We start from the raw sequence: 21034 nt of genomic DNA on the forward strand, positions 1-21034 counted from the left end.
TTTACACGAACATACTGAAAAAAAAAAAAAAAAAAAAAAAAAAACTTTTCTTCGCAGAGTCCATAATATCGATCGGGACATTTGGACGCAGATTCTTCTCTTCTCGGAAAATTCAAACAGGGAGCACGAGAGAAAAAAAAAAATCAATCTCTTGAATTCCGACGGTTCTCTTTGATGAATACCTTCTCAATTTGATGAATTTTCACAGGAAATACCTTCTCAATTTGATGAATTTCGACGGTCCTCTTTGATTCCAGCGGAACTCATCGTCAATCTCTTCTCGGCAACTCGCGGCGACTCCCTGGTCCGAGCGCGCGCGGGTTTTGGGTCCGCTCATGACGGGGTGTTTAGTGGTGGTCCGGTCGAGCGTTCTCTTCTTCCTCGAGCTCTCACTCCCTCGATCTCTCTCTCGGCTCTCTCTCTCTCTCGCTCTCGCTCTCTCTCTCTCGGCTCTCTTTCATCTTTCTTTTTTTTTTTTTGAAAAATTATAAATGTGAGCGGTTGTGGTTAAGTGTGAACGCAGCTACACGGTTATAATTACCTCCTTGATATTTGCGAGCATTAATAACCAAATATTTGAATTGTTTACGTGTAAATAGCCGATAGAAACTGGGCGGGAAAACAAAAGGGTAGTCTAGTCATATTTTGGCTGTAAATAAATTCTCCTGGCTATTTATCATTTATTAACAAAATGTGGCCTAAAAATAAATTACCTATTTTCAGGAGGCTATATAGCTTAATTACCCGAAACCGAGAGGAAGAGAAAGGAAATTGAAACCTTAACTATCTCTTGAAGCCAAAATCGGAGAAAATAGATAACGAGAGAAAGAAATTAGAGAGGATATCGGTCTCATCTCACTGCGGCAGGCCCTCTTCTTCTTCTCTGGCCAATTTCCTCATCTTCTCTCTTGGATTTGCGAAGCTTCTTCTTGGCTCCCGTGTTTGTCCGGGTTTTTTTTCCCCTTTGTTCGTGACTTTCCTTTTTGTTACATCTCTATTTGTTCAAGTAGAGAACAAAGTCGATCAGCTTTTAGCCGATTTCTCTTTTTTTTTTGCCCAATTTTTATTTTTTTTGTCTCAAATTGGTCCTTGGAAATTGTTACAAATAGATCATACTCATATAATTACTTATTTAAATCCATACTCGAATGGATTATAATTATATGATTTAAACCGAGAATTTTCTCGTTCGGTTTTGATTAAATTTAAATATGTTTAAGGTGTCTCGGAATTAATTCTCACTCTTGATAATTTATTTACTTAATTAATTTCTTAAATGTTTCTTCGAAAAATAATTTTTTATTCGAGACGAGCTCGATAATTCATTTACTCGTTTCGAGATTCTCACATCACCTTAAAATAATTCAAATTAATTCGATAACTTATTGGACCATAATTCAATCGAGAATTTAGTTGTAACAACGGAAGCTCGTTTATTGATCTCAAATTTACAAATCGAGTTATACAAAAGTCTATACTTTACACATATTCTGTGATAAAATAAAATAAATTTATATAGAAGAGATCTTTTTAAACTCTCAACCTGAGTTTTATATATATATATATATATATATATATATATATATATATATTATTTTATATACGTACATATACATTCACACGACTTGCATATATTGATTTCAATAATATATTAGTATACTTTGACCTTTTTAAATGGGTTGAAGCAACATTAAGGTTGCGCGTGTGTGTGTGTGTGTGAGATAGAGAGAGAGAGAGAGAGAGAGACATATTTTATGTGATTGAATTTTTTGAGCGATGATATTTGAAAAATAAGTTCTGAAAAACATTACATTACATAATTTAGATAGATGTGGGTACTAAGAATTTGAGCCTAGGGGGTGATATTAAATATTTTCACACAAGTAAGTAAAAAAAAATTCATGGATGGGATTAAAAATTTACAAACAAAAAGGGGAAAATCCGACAAATAGGACAGCTATTATCCTCAGTAATTTCAGTGTCAATTTGGTTCCCTCTTTTCAACTAATATAATTATTAGTTCAGTCAACGACTAGGACCACGTGCGACACGTGTACACGTTTATGATTCTTGAGTTTTCAACGTTTTATTTAAGGAAAATTCAATACTATTTCATATTCATATGGGAGGCAAAGGCATTAGCGTTCGTACCCATAATTTGAGTCAGTGAGTTATGGAACCCACGTATATGACCAAAAGCTAGGTTTAGAAATGATTCAAGCATTACTTTTATATGTTTTTGTTACGTGAATAATAATTTTTTTTTTAAATACACATAAAGAAACAACTAATATCCATCACTTTATACGTATATCAAATAACATAAACATTGATGATGACGTGATAGATAATAAAAAAAAAGGTAATTTAGCAAAATAGCCAACTTAAACGTTGAGAATTGCTAAATAGTAAAGGTTTGGTAAATAGTAGGCAAATAGCCATTTTTATATATTTACAAACGTAAATATCAAGTAAATAGTCACTGTCATATTAAGCCACGTCATCATTTATGGCTATTTACTTAATATTTACCAAACTTTGGCTATTTAGCAATATCAAACGTTTAAGTTGGCTATTTTTCTAATTTTTTGTAAAAAAAACAATAGGAAATCAAGTCGTCCAAAGAAAAAAAAAAATAATGTAACCGTGGTTTTTTGGAAGTCAGGACTTTCGGGTTGTTCCTTTTGAATTATTTACATAATTACAATTATCGGTTCAAGACAAATCGGAACTGGAAGTTCCTTGGAACTCTTTTGGGAGGTCGGAACTGGAAATTTCGGCTCTTTGCATGAAAATTTAGAATTCATAAAAATAAGATTTAGTTAATCTTTGAATCAATTTTCTTATTCTCTCTTTCTCTCTTCTAAATTTCGTAGCATCGTGCATGCATAAATAAGGGTTCAAGAATATTCTATAGTCAAAATTCATAAGCAGTGTGCCTGGAATACCTCAAATCCAACATAGCGAGACGATGGCAACGTAGGTTAACGGGTCGGGATATAAAAATAGTTCGGAGGTGGTTGTAGAAGCCAAAGACTAATATAGAAGGAAGGTGACAACATGCGTGAACTTGCTAGTCTATCTATGTATATAAAAAAAAGTAATAATAATAATAATTATTATTATTATTATAATAAAAAAGAGTTTATCTATGAACAATTTTATATGCCTCTTTACACTAGGTACATGGGTATGTGTAAAAATTGAAATATAATTGAATGTGAAACTATAGGCAAGTAATATAAATCTTATCAATATAGGAGGCCATTATCAATATCAAATATCGGTACAAGCTCTACTACGTGCCTGTGCAGAGAGCTTGGAGAGCTTTTGGGTAAGCTTCAAGAAGAAGGGCAGTCATTGATGAGGCATGGACAATTTGGGAGCTTCGATCAGCCATGGTGTCTATAATACCAAATCCTATTGAAAATAAATTGAGAAGAAATGAGTTCTTATGGACTTGAATATTTCTGTGTATTGTCTGTAATTTTGAGATTGCTAGAACTCGAAGAAGAAAAAGAAGAAGATTAAAGAAAGCTCTGACTCAATGTGAGAACAGAGAAGAAAATAAATTGATTATTTCGAAGAAAAAAAATTGCAAAAGCTTTTAAATATTCGGTATCAAGTCTTATCAGCTACATAATGCTTAGTGAGCATAAAACACAAACGACAAAAAGAAATAAAACGACATAAAAAAAATGTTCACAACCAATAAACGAGTGAGCTATGTGATAAGGTGTAAACTAATAAGAAAACTATTCTAACACTATCAGTTGCTGATGATGATCTCCAATTCATTCTCCTTGGTCGAGAGTCTTTCATTGGTCGATACCATCGGAGTCTCCGTAGAGGAGACGACGACACAGAAGATTGAAAGTTCAAGCCTTGATTTTTTTGAAAGAGAGAGCGACGTCTAGGGTTTTTTTAAACATCCACTTTTGGTTAATTTTGTCCAAAATAATTTTACATATATTAATGAATGCCGGTAAAATTCTGATGATCACGAATTCAAATTCTAGTAAGAAAAAAAAGAAAAAAAAAACTTTATCATTGTTTTATATGTAATATGACTGTGTCATCGCTAAAGAGCATTTGATTAGTGATTACGTGATAACTAATTTTTCTTCTTATAATTCTAAATAACGCTCGCAAATAATGTGAACACAAATGCTCAATCATTGCACATTGCAACTCCACTAATGAAATCATGTACTAAAATAGTGATTGTATGCATCTAAAACTCTCCCGATTGGTTCGGTAAAAATACAACTTCCTAAACTTTTGTTGACAAAAACTCAACTCAATTTTACACCCGAGTTGAAGTTATTGAAAATAACAAAAAAAAAAAAACAATATTACTGTTGATGTTGAAAAATAGTTCATTGTGATTGAAGTCGTTGGAGAATCTGATTTGACGGGGACATAATTTACAGAATTAAATTTGAGTGGCTTTTTATGTACTGATGAATGATGATCAAAGCGTGATTGCATTCAAAGCCAAGTGTTTTTTTTTTAAATAATAATTAATGTGTAGCGTTTAATGTCGTACTTATAGTTCATTTTTTTCTTCCCCATTTCAATCCACCTACGTGGCAAACTCAATCCGCGCGATATGGCTTATAAAATCTAGTTTGATATTTATGGGGATATGGATTGAAATTTAAGGAATACATTTCAACTCGGTCTACTCTGTCACTGTTCGTGGAATCGAAAATTCTTTTTGATAGTAATGTTCACAGAATAAGAAGTTTCGGTACTGTTCCAATACTATTTATCCATTTTTTTTTTTTCATTATGGTTTGATCGAATTCCGATAATGGACAGAAGTCTTTCTTCTGTTAAAGACCAAAGCCTTATCTCGGTTGATGTTCTTTTATTTGATATCGCAATTATTATCAATTTATTTTGACTGGTCTCCATTCGTGAATCGAATTTTTCTATCTCGTTGCTCATTTTTTAATTATATATATAACTTAATTTTTGTATCTTATTCACCAATTATTTTTTTTAGATGTTCATTTAATGATAACCTTCTTTTAAAACTCAAGCTTCATCTTAGTCCTGGATGGTCCATAAACATAAACAAAACAATTACACAATACAATTACAGAATTCCTAAAAGGAAACTGAAATAGTACAGTATAAAAAATTCCGTTTACCAAATGAAAATTCGAGTTCTGCAAAACCCAATTACGAAACAGAATTTCTGGTTTCACGTCTGTTTCGAACGCTCGGATTTAGTTACACACATCTCTCATATATACTACAAATTATTGTGATGATTTCAAGTTTTTAAATTGTTGAAATTGTCCATGGTAGATTGATTCATGTAAAACCGTGTAATCCGCGTATTGTCCTTATGGGTAATGAATCTGATGGGTCCCCAAAGAAAGGCCAAAAAATTAACTCCACTACTAGTACACTGAAACTCAATATAAAAGTCAAAAAGTCTACGCTTAATTATTATGATGAATTTTTTTGACGTTTATTTTGGCCACTCTTATCACTTCCAACAACCGACCTGTAACTTGCTTCAAAAGTCGGCAGCCGACGCATATAAATATATAAATAGACGCCTCATAAAATACACACGCATGCATATATGTGTGTAAATATATATATATATATATATATATATATATATATATATATATATATATATATAACAAGCAATAGGCTCCGACGTTGCCCGGGAGGTTTGATAAATTTTAATTTAGATGATAATGTGAACAGTTTGCAATTGTTGGTTGTCACTTGTCATACGTAAAAGTTAGCAATTTTTTTTACCACTTTTAATATATATTTAAACCATTTAATTAAATAATAACTTAGATATAAAAAAATTAGAAATAGTAAGTTGTAATTATGAACACAATTTGTTTTTTAGCAATATAAAAATTATGATTAACCAAAACTTTGAATTATAAAGCTATTAATCGACTAATAATTTTTATCGTTTTAAAGTTAGTTTAGGGAATTTTCATTTTTAGAGTCGTTTATAGAATTTTCGCTTTTTAAAGTTGTTTTTGGAATTTTCGTTTTTTAAAGTTGTTTTTAGAATTTCGTTATGCGATTACTTATGTAATTTTAAAACTTAAATAGGTATTTTTGGAAATTTTAAAAAAAATGAGAGTTACTGTAACATAACATGTAACGTGAATAGTAAAAAGTGGGTTTTGCTTTATATATATATATATATATATATATATATATATATATATATATATATATATATATATATATAATATGTTAATTTTAAGGGAAACATAGTTATCCTAACACGGTATTTATGTGGTATGTCTCTGATTTTGTTTTTCAAATTTACGCAAGTTCAATTTAAGATTTTTGTTTTTATTAAAAACACAATTGCATTTATCGATAAATTTTTCAATATTTCTATTTAGATTTTGTAATATGTATTATATGAATATTGGTAAATATTAATTTTACTTATATAATTTAATGGAATACACATAGATTACATACACAACTTTTTTTAAAAAACTTAGATTACATACACATCTTTAAGAGTAGAACCGATCTCTCGGTAAAATTAAAATAATAGTACTTTAATCCTTGTCCTGTTACCAACTTGAAGTTACTTTACTGATTCGAGTACACCGAAAACCATGAATAATATGTCAAGAAAGTTGCACAAATAATTTATTGGTTTCCATATTAAAGCTTGCAGTAGCATTTAAGACCCTACAAATATCATCTTAATAATATATATATATATATATATATATATATATATATATATATATATATATATATATATACAAATATAGGGTTTATAGCAAAATAGCCTAAAGAGCTGCAAACTTCTTCGAAAGGATATGCATGCTACTAGTAATATATTATATATGTATATAATTTCAAATCTATTGTGAAATTTGTTAATTAACTTCTAAATGCTTTCTTTACACCATCTGGTACTTTGTATCGCATAAACTAAATCGGGTAAATCAAATTATTTTATATAATCACACTATGTATATATTAAAAGACCATAGTTTATTATATCAAAAAATTAGATAATTAGCCAATTAAAACGTTTGGAATTATTATATAACCAACGTTTTGTAAATCTTAAATATAAATAATCATAAAGATGATTTGACATTCTTGATTTGTCATTCATTGAAAAAAAAAAGTGAGATATTTACATCAATTTTATAGTGTAAATACATGGACGCAGCTATTCACCTAAAATTTACGAAACGTTGATTATATAGCAATGTAAAACTGTAAATATGACTATATATATATATATATATATATATATATATAATAGACTCTAATTATATACAGATAATCATTTATAACATGTGTGATCTAAAGCTAGTCCAGCTAGAAATTAATACTTTCATCGATGTCAATATATATATATATATATATATATATATATATATATATATATATTATCGAGACCTTCATGTGCGTGGACACTATTTTGTGATGAGATAAATATAGAAATGTGAGTGGCAAGTGAAATAGTAAATTACAAACAAAAAAATAAAAACAATAATAATAATTAGTTGTTAATATAAAAAGATCAAACATGTTTGAAATAGCCATCTGTTTTATGTAACCCCAATTACACGCATATACATATCTAAATCGATATCTTTTTTTTTTTTTTGGGGGAAGAGTATCTTAGATGATATTTTAAAACATCAAGAGTACAACACAGAATTGTAGTGACTCAATCACACATGTAAAGTTTCCAAAACACGTCTCACTAAGCCTACTTGCTTAAAATCTATCCAAAGTATAATATATACGTGGTAGGCTACTAAACAAGCATGCATGAATATGTACAAGCTTACAATTAATATCCATGAATGCATATCGGCTTTTTCTGCTTTCCGTTAAACATACATATTTCTGTGTAAGAACCAAACAGTGGGAGAATAAAAGTATACAATGTGCTTACTATAATATATATATATATATATATATATATATATATATATATATATATATAGACTGGGATTAGATACCAATATTCCATTTTTTTTCCAAAGCTTTTTACACCTTTGAAATAAACAAGAAACACTAAAAATATGCCTAATTAATGCGTTTTTTACGTCTTATTGTCTGGATTCAAAGTTTCAAACATGAAAGTTATGTGTACACCTGGCCAGAGGGTTATTATAATTAACGAAAAATATATATATCAAAAATAGTAAGGTGGTGGCGTGGAACTAATTTTTCTTCTTTTTATCTTTCCTTTATTATTATGGATTGTTCGATCTTATAGAAAACTTCTCTTTTAACGTGGCCAAGTTGTCAAGCTACGTTGTTGAAGTTTGATGAGAATCAGAGAATTACGTGATTCGTGTTTAAATAGAAATCGAATTTGACTTGTTGAGATTTCTCAGTTTCTTAATGAAGATAAAGAAAAAGATGAAGAATTAACTTTTATTTGCATGGGAATTATTCTTGAATACACAAGTAGCTAGTAGTGCGACTTATTTTCTACGATTTATCTTTAATCCATGGCTCCATGCCCATTGATATCGTTGCGTATATTCATTGGCTAACTCAGTTATATTTATATAAGAGGCGATTATTAAAAAAACTATGACTAATTAGAAAATTTTTTAATTGAGGTTTTATTTCACTTTCAAAATTAAGTTGTCATTAAATACAGATTTTATAACATATTTGTCACTAAAGGCAATTTTTATTACATACATGATTATAAAAGTGAAAAAAAAAAATTTACTAATAGATAGTAAAGTTGGTACATAATTTGATCTAGTGTTCATATCACACCACCTCCAAAATGGAGTTTGTGGGTTCAATCTCCACCTGATAAAAAATATCTATACAAAAATAGAGAATAATAATAATAATAATAATAATAATAAATATTTCATTTAATAATAATTTGAAATAACCTCTATTGATAAAGTTTTGAAATAAATATGTAATATGGTGTTTGTGACCATATCCATAAGACAATAAGGACAACATTGTATTTATATGTCTATATATATAGTTGAAAGATAACAAAAGTTATCTTCAAAACACCTGAGTCATTGTATATATAATATAGATCATCCTAGGATTATTAATCTATTTCTTATAGAATTTTTTTTTAAATAATCAAATACTCTCTTTGCCAAGACTCAATAAAATGTAATAGAAGTACAACATTATACACCGTTGAAGTTCTAGCGACTTCGATTTCACATCATCGAATAACAAGTAGATCTAATATAAAAAGAAGGTCAAAACTTTTTTATATATTTTTTTAGAAAGGGTCAAATACTTATTTAAACATTAAGAATTGATTCCATGATATATTCAAGCGGGTTTTGAAGTTCTATATTTTAGCAAAATAGTTTCAATTTGCTCGGCGATACGTGATGCATTTTCTCCTTCTTTTTTTACAACGACCATAGGTGATTTATTATTTATAATAAGTTAGAAGGCCTAGAATTCTACAGAGAACGACAATATTTTTTTTAATTCAGAAAAGATTCAACAATTAAACAGACATGTATGGCTAAAAGAGTCAAAATATGATTGTACTTTTTTGTGTGGAAAAAAGGATATATATATATATATATATATATATATATATATATATATATATATATATATATATTTATATGAATTTAATACAATGCTATGTTCGTACTTCAATTTTTAGAAATATCACGTCTACATTTTTGTTTAGACCATCTCCAACTCAAAACTCTATAAATGCAGTTTATTACATTTTAAAGTGTAATTTATGTCACTTTAAACAGTATTTCATCTACAACTCAATACTCAATTTTTAACACTAAAAAATCACAATCAATATTTTTTTTTTTTTTTAATCATTTTAAACTTCTAATTATTAGTCCATATATATTTAACTTGGATCTTGTGTATCCAATTATGCTAATGTTTTTCGAATTTATTAGGTACTCAGTCATTAATATTGATGAAACTGTAATTAAAGAAATCAAGTGTTTTTGGGCTGAGAGAGAGGGAAAAGGTGACTGTGAGACGTGCTCGGATGAAATTTGGGTTTTTCAATTTTTCAATTTTTATTCGTAAAGAAGAAGAATGAGAGAGAGAGAGAGAGAGAGAGAGAGAGAGTTTCTTTCTCTTTCAAATTAATTTGTTAAATGGGGTGAGTAATTTTTTGAAAAATTTCTCAGTTAAAGTCAAGAGAAAGTATATATACGACACATTTATGAATCTAAGGCATATCTCTATTATATATATATATATATATATATAAAATATATATATATATATAAAATATATATATATATAGTAATTAAATTGAAAATTAATACAAGTGTGATATTGTCTGAAAATCGAAAATACGAACGTAACATTTCACTTAAACTTATAATTCATTTTTTCTACACTTTTTACGAACTCGTGTAATAATAATAATAATAATAGAATCCTTAATGATATATATACAAGACAATTGTTTCCGAATTAAGAGTTAACTATAAGACTTTAATATTTATAGTCAACTACACCATGTATTTAGGTCGGGCCATTATATGACTGAAAATCAAAATATTGACTATTCAGCTCATTTATGAAACGCATGCATATTTTTAGAGTAAATATAACTAAGAGTAATGGCTCACGTTGATTAGGTACTTTAGTAGTGTGTTGATCTTTATAATTATTGTGTGATTTTTTAGTTAATTTTTAAGTGTGAGTTAAGCTCACGCTTCTAACATTATATTAGAGTCAAACATCATCGATGTTAAGCTCACACTTCTAACACTTAAAACGAGCAAATTGTTCAAGTACTTGATTGAATTTTTTTTTTTTTTGGGTGATAAAATAGCCCAAAGTGATATTTTTATAAATCAATGATTTTTAATCATAACCATGCATATATAAAAATATCTCACGGCTGATGTATTTAAGTTCAACACCTCAATTTCAACCATAATCCAGAGACATTTCTCCATAAAAATTCAACAAACAAAACAAACACGTTACTTTTTGTTCTATTATTTTGTCTTTTGGTTCGAGTGCCATACTGTCTCCATCTATAATATCTCCACTATATATTCCCACTACGTTCCAACAGTCTACCAAAACCGCACAACTGCCATAATTTTGCAGTCATATATATAATAATTCATTTCCAAATTATGAGCATCACACGCTTTACTGTGTATATATGTATATGTTTTTTTTTTCGAAAATATTTCCAACTTTTATGTACAAGCATGAGAAAAATTTAGATCTCTTTCATTTTCATGTGATCAGAATATGGGCGTGAAAGAGACTGTGGTGTGGATTGGGTATAGATTCTGCCAAATGTGGCCTTCAGAAATATTACTCGGTTTGAAAATTTTGAACCCACAACTCATAGCAACGCGATGCTTAAAGCTAAATGCAAAGGTTGAGTCATAGAGATACTCATATAATTTTTATTTTTTTTTAATATAAAAAAGTGCCTGCTTACTTCAACAGAAATAATTTTGACTTTGACGGCATCCATTTAACTTTAAGCATCTTTTGACAATGATATAAATATATAAAATTGATAAAAATAAAAAATAAAAATAAAAAATAAAAATAAAATTGTGTATGCCTAAATTATTATGTGGATGTTAATTTTAGGTCACTAATTCTTTTATAAGAAAAAGGGTCATGGAGTTATTAATTTTATCAATTTCATATCAATGTTATTTGTAGTGAAAATCAACTTAATAGCAAAATTTATAATAATTTAGGCGGAAGACTGCAAAATGACCAGTTTGAACTTTTTCAGAAAAATAGTCGAATTATATGATGCAACAATAAAATCAATTTATCAATCTCGTTTTCAACATTTGCTATGTTTCTTCCAAATTATTATCTTGAAATTTGTTTCCTTTAGTATCTCTCTCTTCCTCTCTCCTTTCAGACACTTTCTGTTGGAATAAAGTTAATAAATTTTATTTATTAACATGTGGTTGGCTGATTTGTGGTAACAATTCCACTCATCGGAATTGGATATTTGTGTGCCAAAATCGGACCTAAGGTGAATGAGAAAGTGACGAGCTGCGAGGTCGAGCTGGACGAAGTGACTAAGTCATTTCAGCTCGACTGGACGAACTCGACTGGCGAGCTCGACTGGGTAGCTGGACTGGCGAGCTCAACTGAGTAGCTCGACTGGGTAGGTCGACTGGACGAAGTGACTAAGTCATTCCAGTTCGACCAGGCTAGGCCAACGTACTCGAAGTGACGACGTTATTTCTGGACGAGCTCGACTGGGGCGAGCTCGACCAGACGAACTGGACAAGCTCGACCAGGTGAACTGGACGAGCTCGACCAGACGAAGTGGTGACGAAGTCATTCCAGTTCGACTGGACGAGCTCGACCAGACGAGGTGACGAGCTCGACTGAACGAGCTCGACCAGACGAGGTGAAGAACTGTACGTTTGAGAATTAAAGCCAACGGTTTGTGGGCTTTAACTCAATGGTTTTTGAGCTTTTAATGCGCATTATGGTTGAGGAATAATGTCATTAAGGCTGAAAAACGTTGGACGATTTCGCATGGTTTGAATTCAGAACGTTGAGTTAAATGCATAGTTGTTATAACCTGCGTTAAATGCCTTTAAGGCTGAGCGTTTGTGAACTTCAACCGAGATAGCCCAGCCATGGCCTATATAAAGAGGCTTCATCTCTCATTCAAAAACACACAGAGAACACACGAATTCCATAAGTATTCCCCACTGTTCCCGTGTTCCCTTCTCTCCCAGAAATATCTTTTTCTGTTTGTCGTGGTGGTAGTTTCGCACAGGTTCTAGTTCGCAGAGAGAGTCAAGTGGATTGGTGCTAAGCTTGTCTCTGCAAGTCGTTGTATCGTGGGAGGCTTTCGCTCACGTGTTCCAGCATCCGTGGGAGGGCTATAAAAAGCTTCAAGGAGACCGTCAAACGGGCCTCGGCTTTTTCCGATTTGTTTTTTCTCCGGTTCAAAGTTCAAAGGTTTAACCGGGTTTTTTGTAATCTTTTTACGTGTAACTTTTTCATGCAACTTGTCTTTTATTTTACGTCAATATTATTTGTAATATTGCTAACACTTTCATCCCCCGTAGTTGCTGCTCCATCCATGGATCCTTAATTAAATCCATAACTAGAGTACTAGAGTATAACTCGACACATCAAGGTTCTTATTCCTCAAATACAAATAACTTTTCACGCCATTATCATGAGAAATCATCTTTATTGGTTTTGCTGAAAATGTGTCTTGTATTTAACAATAATCGTATGATTGGAGTGAAAGGTGCACATCACCCAGAACTAAAAGTGAACAACCTTCATACATACAAGGTTGAATCCATGTACTACTATGTTTGACATATAGCAATATATCTTCAAATACTAGATAAATAAAGTGAAATAAGCATGTAAATTGACTCAATTTCATGATTTTTATGACATAATACAGTTTTAATGACATATATATTGTTAAATCGTTGTAGAGTTTAAATCTTTTTGTGACATATATATGTCATTAAATCGTTTTATGACATAATACACTTTTTAATGAAGATTTATTGACATGTCAAAGATTTCATGGGTGAAGAAGCCGATACCCTCCACCGACCTCCACTGACATGTGCTGATCTCAGTGACAACACGAGAGAGGATGAGCCCGTGCACGAGAGAGAGTGAAAGCAAAGAGAGAGACCAGAGAGAGCATGAGAAACACTGTGAGAGAGAGAGAGAGAGAGTGAATGGAGAATTTTTTCCCCTGGATCACGATGAGAGAGAGATGCGTAAAATGATAGAAAACTTAAATGAAAACAATTATTACACCAATACAATATTAAATAATGATATTTTTAACACATTTGTTTCTCTCCACAATATAACATGTCATAAAAGTGGAAAAAAAAAAACTCTTCATATATTTTTTTTAGAAGTGATATTATTGGCCAATTGCATAATATATTAGTAATGCAAGCGCAAATGATATTATTGTTCAAGATTACATGATTTGGTACACAGACATTGAGATGAAACAAGATAAATCCTCCACCCCATATTAGATGATGGGAAATATAATTTTGGCATAATTCCAAAACTTTTTTTACATTTCATGAGATTTGAAGCGCTCGCCGGAAGTCACCTCAACATTGCGATTAAAAATAACACTAGTAAAACTTTATTTTTCTTCTAAAAAAAATAAAATTTACTGCATGTTTCTTCAAAATACCTTTATATATACTTCAAGTAGTGTTAAAAATATTTTAAATTTAGTGCTTTTTTTTATAGGAGGGGGGTCGCTAATCTATGATTAATGACCCTAACACCGATAATAATGAAGTTTCCAGAAACAAATATGTATGTCCCGTGTGTAACAGTTTTATATTCTTATACCAAATTAGGATGACTATTGAAAAAAAATCAATTAATTAGGCATCCATCGGCGACCAATGATAGACATGTCACCGAGCTTATGAAAGTAATTGATGAAGATGAGTACTATCGCTTTGATCAAACTCCATTATTGTATGGCTGTGTTGTCACTTTATGTTTCTGTTGAGCCACACAAAATGGGACTACAATTGAATATGACTGTCACATGAAAACACATGACTCTTCTTCTTCAAACCATTTATAAAACTTTTCCGTAAATTAATTGCTCACTCACTTGCCTCGTGTTTGATATTAATTAGAGGTAATTCGTATCGTCGATGTAATAAATTTTTTAAGGGTTTTTAAATATATAGGGACGATTATTATTATTATTATTATTATGGCATTCTACTACGTACTGCTGCCAATTATTACGTCGTATTATCCTTCTTAATTTTCTAAATACTTGTCTAGCTTGAATCAACCAATTGCATGCACAATGTTTCAACCAACTAATCATACAAATCTTTTAGAGTCAAATCCTTACTTTTCTTTTTTAAGTTTACCTAATTCTTATTGAAAAAGATAGTATAGGACAACGAACATATAATTTACAATTTTTATTAACAGTATTTGTGTCCCATATATAATACGTAATTTAATCAACGCTCCAATTCATTTCCCTACGCATTTGATTTTTCTCACTTTGAAACCTAGTTTTCTAAAATGCTTCATAAAAATTTTATATTGCAGTTTCAAAACCTATAGTTTGAATGATTTAAGCTTCCTTTTTAAATTCTTCTCGAGAATTAGTACATTAGAGTTTGAATAGTACTAATTATTTAAGCTTCCTTTTTAATTCTTCTCGTGAACTATATAATTTCAATAATAATATTACAATTTTTCTGAATAATTTTGATACAGTTTTCTTTTGTTGCATGTAGTATTGCCTGGCCCGGAAGAAGAGTGGGGCGGCATGGTTTTTTCTTGCCTTTCGCTTTTCAGAGAGTTACATTGCTCTCCTACATGTGTGCGCACATGTATTTAATGCATAGATATCCAACATATATGGATATTCATATACATACATACATATATATAGGGACCACCCAGGTATATGATATGATGCTATCTATATCTCTCACGCATTTTATTTTATTTATTTACAACATCATTCAGAAAAAAAAAATGTAGGTGCCATCTCTTTCAATATAATATATGATTGATTGTATTTGTATCTTTCATTTCATATTATTTTATCATTGCAATTTTAAAACTATAGAGATGTCATTTTTGCTATAATGTTTTTCCAAAACCCGATCGACTCAAGTGATTGGATCACAAGAAAGCGGAATCAATAAAATACTTAAATTATCCCTAATTTTATTTAATATTTTGCTTTGGTTCATATAGAAAATACACACGATCGCTTGCGCATATATATACATATATATATATATATGCGCCAATGAGGGTGTGCTCCGGCCAGGGCTGCAGGTTAGAGCGTGCATCCGTGGCTTTGTTTTTCATAGAAAAAATAGTTAGAAAACAATAATTAGTGTTTTTTTTTCAGTTATATATGATAACAAATTTGTAAAGTTTAAGAATCTAATTCATGATATTGATTGGTTAAAAATATAACTTTCAAATATACTAAGATTAATTTGTCTAATTTATAACTGTGTACATCCTCTCCATAAAAATAAAAAATAAAATAGATAGTTTTAATAAAGTTATAAAACTAACATATTAACGTTATGTACCATAACCCTAGCTAGCGGTGGCATTGTTCATTAGAAAAATAAAGTGTCATCTTTTAGATTTGAGCGACCGATTCATTTTTATTTGAACGCGCTTCCTAAAGATAATATACATATCTAATAAACAAAAGATTTATCATGGAACACAATGCAATTATGAATATTATCTCTTTCTTTGGTTTATACTTTATCGTGTTCAATTTGAATACCGTGCTCATAAATAAATATACAATTACGTTCTTAATAGTAAGGTCACATCCTCTTATTAATTTTTCAAAATATATATTTTAATATTGATACGCCTTAAATATGATATTATCAAAATTCTACAAAAATTATAAAAAAAAATTAAAATTAAATACAAAATTGAATTTTTTTTTATTATTTTCTTTATAAATACTATTAAAAATCTACCGCTTTTCGCAAATATTATTATACGACCCCTTGAATCAACACGAGCCACACAAAAATGAGAGGATACCCATTCAAAATTCGTCTATATATATAAGCAAAGATTGGCGTTGCATTCTAAAGTTGGGTTTTCTAATCTAAATCCGATCCAAATCATTATTAAAGTAATAATATCTATAGTCAGAGAGCTATCATCAAAATATAAAACTTAGCTCCATTAGTAGGACCTGAGATAAGGACTTGATAATTGGAAGGAGTCATTGCAAAGTCGCCCAAGCCAATCAGGTAATAGATTACCGCTAATAATTAACATTGTTTATTGGAATAAATTAATTTAAGACTAAGAAGAATAACTCCCTAGATTGATAGATAACCAAGGAAAAAAATCCACTTAAAAAGAAGGGACAGGTGACCACTCTATTTACCACAAAATTGATCCTCAACCATGACAGATACGACCATACAATTAAATATAATAAATTGTAAGAAATTTTATATTGCCTTAGAAGGGAAGCGAAGAGATAACCACAAATATAATGAATGCTTTTGCAAATGAATATAATATATTATGGACGTACACAGAATTTATATATTTAGTGATGCATCTGTGATTTATCAAAAGATGTTCTATGTTTAAGATAATATAAATTCCCCACAATTTATAGTAAAAAGTTGTGTGCGTTGTTCTAAACAAAATGAATATACACACACACACACACACACACACACACACACACACACACACACACACACACACACACACACTAAATTTTGCATTCTTGTTTACATCACTTTCACAATAACATGATCATTGTCGTCCATTTGCTATTTTGTTAAATACTCCTTTTAAATATTCCCATCTAATACTCCTTGTTTTCTTTTTTCTCCGAATAATACTATTTTTAAATTTTACGAAGAACATGTAAACATATAATAGAATATCCAAAAATAAAGATATAATATTAATAGATGGGTATGATTTACGAACCTTCAACTAGTGACAATCCGTTTAGATCATCTCCAATCCACGACGCTAAATTAGTGCAATTTTTACACCAAATTAGTGCAAGTATCACATTATACATCGTTTTTATCTCCAACCCACAAACTAATTCTCACACACAAAAAAAAATATTCGCAGTGCTATGTATTACTAGAAAGAATAATTGGTAACTCACAATTTATTTTTTATGTTATCGTGATTCACTTTTTATCTATTTTTTTTAAGGAGTTTCAAATTTTACTTTGAATTTAGATGTAATTTAACAATTCGTTTCAGCAAATCTTTACTCCGTATCAATAATGAGATCGTGGGTTCAAATCAAGATTAAAATCTCGAATCTCGTGGTCGCACCACACCTCTAATTTTGTGGGTATCTCATCTCATACCATGATATTCCGTGATATTCGATGAGCGTTCGGATATCTCGTACCGCGCGGTAAATTGCATTCCATAGGGTATACCCCAAAAAAGGTATCCTGCGGGATATTTGAACAACATTTAAATTTAAATAAACAACTTCTTATTTAGAATACTCAAGGATAAATTTAAAAATAAAATTTTCAACATTTAATACATAGAATTGTCACATATAGAATTTTCATACATAGACAATTCTGAAACATAAAATAAAGCGAGTAATATTAATGTGCGTGTGTGCGTAATTAATAACAAATGATTAATGAATTCATCAGTATTAAATCAGAGTAGAGATCAGGCAAAAAAAGGACGTCAGTGAAGCGAGAATTATCTTCTCCGCGCGAAAAATGAGGGTATTCGCACAACTTGCACACAAGTCGGATGGGATCGCGCTGAGCTTTTCTCGATCAAAAACTAGGGTTATTGAGGAAAATGTTAGGTTTTTATACCGAATCTCATTGTCTCGTGACGAGATCTTTCTACGCGAGAAATGTTGTGAAATGACTGAAAGGTCTTTTATAATCTATTTTAATTATCATAAGCAATAATTAAGAAAATCCTTGCCCTCGAGTAAAAGAAGTGCGTGCTGACGTCATATTCATCATCCAAGAATTCAGTGGCGCACTCGTGCAAAGACTTTGATTTCGTAATATAAAATAAACTCAATTATATATTATATTAACATTAGAAAGCGAGAAAAATTCCAAACTCCTTTAATGCGGTAACGAAAAAAAAAAAATTCCTCCGAGTTTACTATAGGTCTAAATTAATTTATTCGGCACCTCTCCTAAAGCCTTGTTTGTTCGTTTATTTCTTTCATTTCATTGGGGAATCAATCTCCGGGGACCACCATTTCCCACATATAGAATAGAGTCTCTCATCAATTGAAAGCTCTTCTCATTATAATAATAACTCTCTATCAAACTTCCTCTATTATATATATAAGCCCAACTTGTATTACTCAAACCAAAACTCACAACTTGCAAAAACATAAAACCTCTCTCTCTCTCTCTCTCTCTCTCTCAAACTCTTAAATTTTATATTCGAAAAAATGACAAAAGTATACCCTAGTCTGATGACGAGCTCGGCGAGGGCGGCGGAGAAGCTAAAGCGCTTCTCCTCTTCCACCGGAGTTCCTCCTCCGCCGCCGGAGCCGTCCACTTCAGTATCGGAAAACGCCGTGGCTCTGACGGTGTGGACGAAATCGCTCCTCTTCAATTGCACGGGGTTCACGGTGTTCGATTCCGCCGGAAACCTAGTTTTTAGGGTTGATAACTATATCGCCGGGAATAAGGGCGAAATCGTCCTTATGGACGCCTCTGGGAAATCGCTCTTCACAATCCGCCGCAAGGTAAACAAAAATAAAGACGTGGCAGTTTTTTATAATCATAAATGCTATTCATATCTTAAGAACAATTAAGATGAGCTTGAATTTTCTGATATTTAGTATTTTACCCATTTCTTTTCTTGTTAATCCAAAACTAGATGATTTTTTCTCTCCATCTTTTTTTTTTTTTTCAGAAACTTGAGTTCCAGAGCAGTACAACATATTTGTTACAATTATGTTTCAGTCTGAGAAAACTAACCAAACAATTTGGAAGCATCGTCTAAGAAAAAGTCGAATTTTTCTATAATTATATTCAGCATCAATAAAAAATTTAACAAGTATCAAAATAAAGTCACTTTTAAAGTGTTTCAGGTATAATGGCTTAAACATAATCATGACATACTATGTGGTTAGAAACTCAAGTTTTTTTTTTTTTTTTTTTCAATCTTTCATATATCTTTTTGAATCTTTTTATAAAGTTAAATTTCTGATTCTGACTCTCTGAATGATCTTCACAGAGGCTGAGCCTGGGCGATAACTGGATGATCTTCGACGGCGACACGGCGGCGAAACCGAGGTTCACAGTGAGAAAGCACGTGAACATCGTCAACACGCGGTTCCTTGCGCACGTGAGCTCCGGCGGCGGCGGCGGATCGCCGCGGTCGGCGGAGTACGAGATCGAGGGATCGTACACGAGGCGATGCTGCGCTGTGTACGATCAGAAGCGGCGGAGAGTCGCCGAGATTCGCCGGAAAGAAGCGGCGGTCGGAGGAGTCGCTTTCGGCGGCGACGTGTTTCGTCTGTTGGTGGAACCGCAGATCGACACAGCTCTCGCTATGTCGCTCGTCATCTTGCTTGATCAGATGTTCGGTTCTTCATCTTCAAGGCGATGATGGTGAATCGATGATCAGATGATCAGGAAAAGATCAACAGATTATTTTTTTTTTCGTTTAGGGATTTTTATCTCTAAATTATAAATCGGGTGTGATTTTTTGCGGGGGGATTGGTTTTTGTTCTGAAAAAAACCACACGACAAAATGTAATGAGTGGTGTGTTGTACTTGTACTATGTATATATCAAAACCCATAAATTATTAATGGAAACGATACAAAAGAAAACAAAACAGAAAAAAAAAAAAAAAGAAAAAAAAAAGAGTTTTTGATCTTAATTATATATTATGCTTTAATTTCAATATCATTGTTGTTTTCTTTTTTTATATATAAATAAAAGTATCAATTTTGTTGTGTTGTTAATGTTGTTATGTGATGCGAGAGATGGATTTTGCAAGAGGAATATGGAAAAATATCACTCGTCATTAAATTGGATTTTGCTTCAAGAACAAAAACCGAAAGAAAAAAATAATTGTTTGATTAATATACTATAAAAAAAAAAAAAAAACAAATAGCCTAAGCCATTAAAGATACTTTAATAAAAATAGATATTTGTAAGTAACTAGGCCACTTTAAACATGTGATTTTGGATCTAGTCTATGTTTGACAATTTTTAGGGATATAGCCAAATGGCTTATGTGACAATAATGTTTATTAACAAATTCGTCACTTTCTCTCTCCTATTTTTTTTCAAATAATTTTTTTTTCATCAAAACTTCAAAAATTCGTATCTTTCTCATACGAACTCGAAATTGGGTGATTTCAGATCCTACAAATTCGTGGCGTCGAGATCTTCAAAAATAGACCCATTGTGTTTGATGAAAAATTATGTTTAATGTATTATATTTACATTTCCATTTATTTTTTTGATAAATTTAATTATTTCCAT

The 21034-nt window shown here is 30.9% G+C and overlaps 1 protein-coding gene across 1 annotated transcript; it reads left to right on the forward strand.

The window, feature by feature from the left end:
• The first annotated feature begins 18883 nt into the window (after positions 1–18883).
• Positions 18884–20657, forward strand: LOC149405188 (protein LURP-one-related 8-like). Its single transcript, XM_089608050.1, has 2 exons — positions 18884–19279; positions 19774–20657. Exons 1-2 carry the CDS (start codon positions 18980–18982, stop codon positions 20146–20148), a joined length of 675 nt encoding a protein of 224 aa, XP_089464176.1. The 5' UTR covers positions 18884–18979; the 3' UTR covers positions 20149–20657.
• The last annotated feature ends 377 nt before the right edge of the window (positions 20658–21034 follow it).

This window comes from Urtica dioica, chromosome 2 (genome assembly GCF_054948205.1).
Source record: "Urtica dioica subsp. dioica isolate 48M chromosome 2, U.dioica_male_clone48M_v1_H2, whole genome shotgun sequence".
Lineage (NCBI taxonomy): Eukaryota > Viridiplantae > Streptophyta > Magnoliopsida > Rosales > Urticaceae > Urtica > Urtica dioica.